This window comes from Pygoscelis adeliae, unplaced genomic scaffold (assembly GCF_000699105.1).
Source record: "Pygoscelis adeliae isolate BGI_AS28 unplaced genomic scaffold, ASM69910v1 Scaffold13, whole genome shotgun sequence".
Classification (NCBI taxonomy): Eukaryota; Metazoa; Chordata; class Aves; order Sphenisciformes; family Spheniscidae; genus Pygoscelis; species Pygoscelis adeliae.
Window position 1 is genome coordinate 2,987,262 of NW_008824499.1, and position 8,383 is coordinate 2,995,644.

Sequence of the window (8,383 nt, forward strand, 5' to 3'; positions counted from 1 at the left end):
ACAGGGTTTCACCAGGACACCAGCCTGGACCATCAAGCCAAATGTGTGCTGGCCTGGGGTGGGCAGATGCTGCACAAAGACATTTAAAGGTGCAGGAAGGATGAGAAGGTGCTGGAGGATCTCTGAGGGGCAGCAGTCCCTCAGGTATGGCACTTTCTGATGCTAAAGGCAATGGCATGTCTTCTTGTAAGTTTTTGTTTTTGTCCTTGTGCTGTTGACACCACCTTTTGGGGGGTCAGGAGGCAAGGGCAGTAGAGCAAACCCTGATGAGTCTGGCTCTGCTACCATTAGTAACATGATGGGTGCCTTCACTAAAATCTATCAAAGCGGACACTTAGCTGTCTTGCTGTCCTTATCAAGCCTCCTTTGTCCCCTCAATCAGTTCATGCAGCTGGGATTTTGATCTGGAGAGTCCTTTTTGTAACCTCTGTGATAGACACGAGAGGTGTTGATCTGCTTAGCTTCAATCTCTCTTTGAATGGACAACAGATAATCTCTTTAGAACAAGTAGGGCAGTGGAGGGGCAGGGCATGTGTTGAGCTAGGAAAGTAATTCTAAAAAAACTGTCTTTTTTTAACATGCTTCACCATTTCTTGGAAAGTGAACCTCCACACTGTGTTTGGATTAAAGTTGACACAAAGCAGCACATTAAAAGTTTATGTGCAAAGATCCTGGGTCTCTCTGGAGATGTGGCTTCTCTGCACACTGGGCAGTTTAAAAGAAGGTGTTTTAGTCCTGAGCTGATCAGCCCTTGGCCATGGGGAGTTGGCCCATCGCCTGCAAAGTGCTGTGGGTACAGTTTACCATGGCAGTGATGATACTGCAGTGTTGCAGGTGGGCTTTTAGATGTGCTCAGTGTCGGTCTAAATCACATAGAGATTGGCTTAACCATCATAATTGGAACCTGCTGTGTGTTTTAGATCTCAGCTGGCATTTTAACCACTGTCAAAATAATAATTCTTCAAGGGTTTTAACTTCTTTTTCCTCTTCTTCAGGTTTATGCCTTGTGAGGGGCTGTGTGCACAGCTAGGGTGGTGTGTAGGTAATGAGCTCTCCCTGTGTTCATTTTCCCATTATAAATGAGACCGATAGGTTGAGCAGCTCTTTCTCAAAAATGTAGTCAGCATTGAATGCTGCTATTCCAAGGCTGTGGTGAGGTCTGAGCTAAGAAGAGGAAGGAAGATGTGACATGCTATGAGATGGAGGAAGCCTCTAACTCATTTGCTGCTCCTGCTGTCACAGGGACAGCAGAAGATGGGGGACTGCAGCGAGTGCCACTGCAGAGACCCCAGCAACAGCAGCTGCTCCACGTGCCCTCATCCTCCCTCAAGCAGCAGCTGCCAGCATAGCAGTAACCAGTTTGGCACAGGTAAAGTAGATATGGCAGGGCCAAAATGTGAGGTGTTTGTCCTTGCTAGCCATGCAATCAGACAGGGTTCATCCCACCGTTGCAGAGCTCCCCCCCCAACATTACCTGTGATACTCAGAGCTGCGTTTCAAGGATGATCCCCAACACCCCGACATACAAAAGCTGTATTCCCAGTTAAACTGCTCTGCGCTCAGGGCTGCAAACCCAAGTCCCTCAGATGTGGAGCATGCACTCACCTTCTGTCAGGGGGTCCAGGGTGTGGATCATGAGTTGGAAGATGGTGCTGCGCATTTGAGAGTTGTGTAGGGAGGTTGAGCTGCTGCCTCGCTGTAAGGCTGGTGCAGGCTATGGAAAGGTACAATGCAGCAGTCAATAGCAGTTTCCTCCTCAAAACATCTCCACCGTTGGTTCGCCTCTGCCCTGAGGATGCATTTATACGGAGGCTGATCTCCCCAACCCAAGGAGCAGCCTCAGCATGGATTTTAAACAGCCTCTGCATTCAAGTTCACAGGATGGCTGTCAGTATCAACTGTTCACAGCAAGAGACATGCTCTTCAGATAGCAAGCCAACCTGTCCTTAGATAAATACAACAGGCTCACACAGACTCAGCATCAATACAATGTTATTATAAATTATAATAATCAAAGCATGCAGTGCTTTTAGTTACAAACTTGTTAATAACTGTGTAGATTTATATGCTGCTAAAAGATAATGTTACAGTCATGTCAAGTGTCCTGACTTAACTCAAAAGCTCTGGTGCTCTGTTCTTATAGTCAACACCAGAGTCCTAATGAGCTTTTGACTGAACATTAATTAGTACAGGTAGGTTAAGTGCGTAGAGGGACAAGTAGCATCCATACGAGGAAGCTAACACCTGTTATTTTACGTACATATGCAGCCACTACATCAGATAGGCCTCTCCGTGCAATGGTTGGCCAGCCACAGGGAAGGCAAAGGGTCAGCAATTTAACCAGGAGCAGATGAATAAGCTCTTCGGTGTTAGCTACGGGGAAGAACAGACCCTACCAGCCTCTGCTCTGGGAGCTCAGGAGGACAATTGACCATGAAACCAGGTAAGAAAAGTAATGCTCTGAATTTCTCTACGCCCATTTAAAGCATAGAATGAATAGCACTCTGCTAGTCAAATCCACTTGGGAAGCCTGAGCTGTCTCTTAATTTTTATAAAAAGTCCTTTGAGGACACAACTCAGCCAGGTGTCCTCTTAAGTAAGCTGTGGATATTGTGACAAGCATGGCTGGTTCTTTGCACAAAGTAGGATTTGATCCAGGTTTCTTGACACAGAAGTTGACACCTTTATTCATGACCTGACATGGGGAGGGGTTCAACATACAATGATTTCAGATCCCTGAAAAGTTGCTTAGACCTACCTGCAGCTTCCTCCCATCTGCTGGATTCTTTGTTCCATCATCTGCAACTGCCCCACTGCTTTTCTGCATGCAAGCAAGAACAAAAATGAAAACCACTACCGCTTCCCCTGCTTTTTCAGGATATAATGATAGCTCTTCAGGCTACTGTCTGTGAGAAAGTGGGACAGCTAATAGAAATGACTATTCATGGATGCTACTGAAAGAGCTGAAACCATGTGCTCTCCTTAAAACCATGTGGCCTCCAAGAGAAACAGGATTCTACCTACAGGTCCTCAGTGATGATGTAGGTACCTGGAGGTGGACTCAAATGGCCTCTACCATCTGATTCCTACAGATATAGGCAGCCCCAGACTTCATCCCCAAACATCTGTATCCTGACTCATTTTCCAGCAGAGGCAGAGTGAAGGTGCAAAGGGGTATTTTTTTCCAGTGATCAGCATTTCTTTCCATATAGGTAATTCATTTTTCCCAAGGGTTAGGTCCAGCAGCTCTCTGTCATGCTACTATGTGCTAGTGAGAGTTCTCTGTAAACTTAAAGTGCAGGTTTTTTTTTTCCTTCAGTCTGAATGGTTGGATTCGATTTGTGATGATTGGTGATGTCCACAGTGATGTATGTGTGTAGCTGCAGTATCTTGCACATGTATCCCACTGGAATGCAACATATGAGCTTTCAGGACTCCCAGCCTTGAGCCCTGGCTGAAAGACAGACCAGGAGGAGAAAAGAAAAGCACTTTCTTGATTCTGCACCACTTCGATTATTCTCACCTGTCTTCCTTTCTTTCCTTAAATTACGTGGAGTGCCGAGACCGGAAGGGGCAAAGCATGCTTGAGTGCCAGTGACGCACATCTGACTAGTAAAGCACGCCAATGCCAGAGGACAATTTGAAATCTAATGGTCTCTGCTTGACAGTCAGCAGTAGCAGAGGTCAAGAGGACAAAGAGGCAGCTGGGGGAGGGACAAAGGAGGAAGAAGCGGGCAGGCACACTCAAGAAGACAAAGCCCCAAATGTTCTGGAGACCATGTCCTGGCCAGATCTGCTAGTCTGAAAGGGTAATTGGCTCTGGGGTCACCCTCAGATACTGTCTTTGTGTAAGCAATCAACTCTTCTTTCAAAAGACAATGAGTGAAGGGCACTGGACTCAAATCTGGAGCGTGTAGACAAGCCACAAACCTCCCTGCCTGAGCACCAGCGGCATACAGAATCGTCTCTGAGCACACACAGCTGTGGTCAGTGCATGGAAATGGGATCCGGGCATTTCGATCTTGTTGCCAAATACTGATTGGGAGAGGTGGCAATGGTTGCTAAAGGCTGCCAGATCCCCTTCTGTGCTGCAGTTTGGGTAACAAGTGATACCACCAGCATCCCAGCAACACACTCAGCTTCAGAATGGAAAAGGAGAATTTCCTCCAACATCTCTCATCTGCAAAAGGTTTGGACAGCACCTCTTACCAGAAGCCTTTTTTCCTCTATTTAACACAGAATTGTCCGATCGTGTTCCCAGACTAACAATGTGTTCCTGCAAGTGGTTTTTTTGAAACTCCTTTGCGACAACTGAGGGAGGAAAATGCCACACATGTCTTTGAAAGTAGATAATTGACCGCAACAGATATCTTTAGTAATTGCAAGGGTAAAACTCCCTTTTAGTGGTGTTCTCTAATTTCTTAGAATCTCTATTATCTAGATTGCATTTTCCTCATTCTATAACCATAATTATTGACCAGTACCTGTATTCTGAGGTTTTGTTTGAATATGCACTTTGTGAAGGAGATGCAGTTTTTCTTTGTGGTTTACACTAGAACGAATTATTTCCAACTTGCCCTCTGAACAATAAGGACACCAACCTTCCGCATATGCTCTGCTGATGCTGCCTGCACAGCATTTAGCTTCTTGTTCAGCTCCTGCTTCACCCATTGTTCTAGGTACACGTTGTGTTTCATAGTGAATACATATGTGGCATAGGCAGTCAGTAAAAGGAGGCTTTCCCACCAATCAATGACACTGTCTAGGAAAAACAGGATGAGCATCATTAAGTCTACAATGTAGAATGAGACGTCTCTAAATAAGGGCCACCATGTCAGGTGGAGTATCTCCCTTGAGAAGAGGGCACAGGTGCCAATGACAAAGAGGATATTAAACACTGCTGAGCCCACAATGGTACCGATGCCCACATTGCTGTGTGAGATGAAGACACCTATGAGGGAGGTGAAGAGTTCTGGTGCTGATCCACCTGCTGCCATGAAGGTGGCTCCAGCCACATCTTCAGAGATCTGCAACTTCTCTGTGATCACTCCCAAAGCAGGGACAAAATACTCATCACACACTATGGCCAAGGCCACGAATACATATATCATGCCAAAGATGTGAAGTACAACCCACCCTTGCCTGCGTTCTTCCACACTGAATAGGTCCTGGGGATATTCTCCTTTGGACTCATATGGTGGCTTTTCATCTGGGTAGCTTTCACTGACATTTTCTCGCTGTGGTGTTGTATCCACTAATGTAGTGATGGGCACAGTTGGCTCAGGATCCACATATACACAGTGCCTTATTTTGGGTGCTGCTGTGACATTGCCTGTTACGGCAATCTTGTTGCTGGAGAGGTTCCTGGAGGTCACTTTGCCAGGGTCCGTGGGTTGGGGTGCTGTGTGTGGTGCTGGAAGGGCAGAGGGGCCGAACTGGAGCTGGTAGAGAGAGAGGACCAACACTATGGCAAGCAAGAAAAAGATTCGGTTCCGTTGTAGCCGCCTTCTCCGTGGTAAATGCATTTCCTAAAGGTTCAAAAATCAGAGCCGTGTCCAGAAGCCACTGAAGACTTCTCTTGATCAGCAGTTTGCATTTATATCCACCATTGGAGTTTCTAGCTGATCTTAGGCATCAGGAGTGAAACTGCATGACACGAAGTGTAGAATCCTGCAAAAGAAAATCTGGTGTAAAAAATAAAGTACTGCAACTTGCCACCATTTGGGTAGCATTACTTCACTGACTGCTTTTCTGTTTTTCAATAAAAAGAAATGGACTTAAATGAGTAAAGGCAGATCTAGATTCAGGTTTCAGACTTTTTTTTTTTATGACTGTAGGCTATGTTGATTAATAACCAAAGGTTTGGCTTAATAGAGAGGAGTTGGCCGAGACAGTGCAATCTGAGCTGTATTCTGATTCCACCTAATGCCCACATCCAGGAGCTATTAAGACTTGTGTTTTCACTTGAGTCCAGCTGTTATTCTGTAATATTAACAGTAGGGTCAGTGTTCTGCAGGAGGAGAGGATAGGGCTTCTGTCAAGGAACCTACTTTAAATTGTTAGAAAAGATGACACTCTGAAGACAAGATCATGCTGTTAAAGCTTCCCTCCTACCAGACCGGTTATTCACCTAAGTAACATCAACAGGAGGATGAAAACTACTTGATAGTTCCCAGCTCTGCTGCTCCGTGGCTCTCCGGCCTTGCACTCCCACAGAATACAAACCAAGCAATGGTGAGCTTTTTTCTTTCGGTTTGAGACAAGCATGAGAATACTTGGTTCTAGTAAAACTGAGGGTGCTGAGCATCCATTTGTTTCCATGACTACATCTTTTCAAGCCTTTCTGTAGAAATCAGAACTGGCAAAGTGGAATTGTAATCATACCTTTTATTAGGGGATAATTAGCATATCTTGCATAATTATTTGAACGGCATTTAGAAAGGGAGAGAAATTGTAAATGCCAGAGTGACAGAGCCTGCAGCTGTGACAGTATGGAGACAGTGATTTGGGGCTGGACAGAATTTACCCTTCAGCACTGCTTGAATGTTTTACCTTAGAATATCACTCTTCATGAATTATTTTTTTTCCCCCAGACTGGGAATGTTACGTTATTCTTGAGCTGGATGTGAACCACAGTTCTGCAAGCCATTCTCAGATAAGCTCTTCATGCAAGTTAGCACACACTTACCCTCTTGCACAACACCCAGTGAAGTAATCAGCCTAAATTTCTTGCAAGACAGGCATTATTATCTTCTTTTAAATAGCTGGGAGGATCACTAAGGCAACAGTAATAGAGGGTCATGGGAGTACCTAGATAAATAGATGATACAAGCTTTGCTTTTCATATGTAAAAAGAACATAAGCATGCATATGGCAGAACTGCATAATATGTATAACAAATTGCACACTATTAGAAAATAACCCTTCCTAACAAAGATAAGAGAGTAAAAAGAATGACACACAGAGAGCAGAAGACGTATACACACATGCCTATTTAAACACAGTTTTTACTTCTCCTCTCCAAAATGAGCTGCTTAAAAGACCTTTTGCAAGCAGAAACATATCCAAAGCTAGGATCAATTGTAAGAGCTCTCCAGCCTTTCACAATACCTGACCATCAGCCTCTTTGTTTCTCTAGTCTTGTAAGTTTAGCAGTTCTCTTACAGGTCAGCTCCTGATCAACTCCTTTCTCACTGGTTGGACTGTCTCAGTCATAAGAGATCCGAAGCAATCAAATGAACCTCCACAGCTTACCTTCCAAAGGTGCTGTCCAAGAGGAAGAGGAGTACCAAGGGTTGAGCGTAGTGCTGGAAGCCTCTTTGATACTTAACAGCCAGATGGGAGATGCTGTTGCAGAGAGAGACGGGCAGATGAAAATGATCCCATTTTCACGATGCCTCTGCTGGCGGAGTTCTAATACAAGAGAGGGTCAGGTGTGAAGGACATATTACTGGAGGAATAGCCAATCCAGTTTAATACCTGCAGTCCCTAAGAAGATTAAATAGTATTGTATAGATTTGGGTCTATCTCTGAAGCCAATATCTTTGTCTGCTACTACAGGTTATTCTCAGTATAAGGGCAGGCGATTATCGCCATTACAAACTACCAGATGAAAGTGCCAACCGTGAGACACGTATCGTTCTCACGGCAGCTATGGAAGAGAGCAGCGGGGGTGAATCACACTGGTCCTCTACATGGACCAGTGGTCACTTAAACAAGACAGCTTGCACGTAGCTTCATTTTGAGGCATCTCGTACGGCTGACCAGACAAGCAGCTCTGCAAAGCTCTGCAGCTTTGCTGCAATATGAATCTACTTTGCAATGCCAGAGGGAGGTTTAAAACTCGCTGTCTCCTGGACAAGTCCCTCAGGTCCTGCACCACGATCACCGAGGCAGAGGGGTGCTGCAGGGCCCAGCCCCTCGCTGGCAGAGCCACCTGAGGATGGTGTCAGTAACTCTTTTCTACCAAGTGGCACTGATATGGTGCAGCTCCACAAAGGAAGAAACAACAACATTCCCGGCCAAAGATATAACGCTCATGAAAATCCAATTTGCAGATTTGTGACAGGGGAATTCAAAAGTGATGATTTGATAATTTTAAAGCAAACTGTTGTCCGAATAGACAGTTTTGCAGGGGTACATCCGAGCTTTGCAACGGCGTTTATTGAACCCCCTATCCTTACTCCCACCTTTACAGAGCTGGGAGAAGGAGGCCCACCAGCCCGTCGGGACGCTTACGCATAAGCTCTTCTCTGTGCATAGCAGTCTATTTCATCGTGGCAGTACTTTTCCACAATACGGGCGTCTAACTGAACTGCTTTCCCTAATGTATGCAGTATTACAGACTTCTCCTGCTTTTACTGCTGAAAACACTGTTTTTCCC

At 45.2% G+C, this 8,383-nt stretch overlaps 1 protein-coding gene across 1 annotated transcript in view; it reads right to left on the reverse strand.

Moving 5' to 3' along the window:
- SLC24A1 (solute carrier family 24 (sodium/potassium/calcium exchanger), member 1) overlaps positions 1–5,587 on the reverse strand; it is a 15,719-nt gene extending 10,132 nt beyond the window's left edge. Inside the window, exons 1-3 of the mRNA XM_009321454.1 lie at positions 4,602–5,587; positions 2,759–2,821; positions 1,606–1,714 (exon numbers count right to left, since the gene is read on the reverse strand). Coding sequence (XP_009319729.1) covers positions 1,606–1,714; positions 2,759–2,821; positions 4,602–5,525 — 1,096 coding nt within the window. The 5' untranslated portion in view covers positions 5,526–5,587. The remainder of the gene's footprint in view (positions 1–1,605; positions 1,715–2,758; positions 2,822–4,601) is intronic.
- Between the last annotated feature and the right edge of the window lie 2,796 nt (positions 5,588–8,383).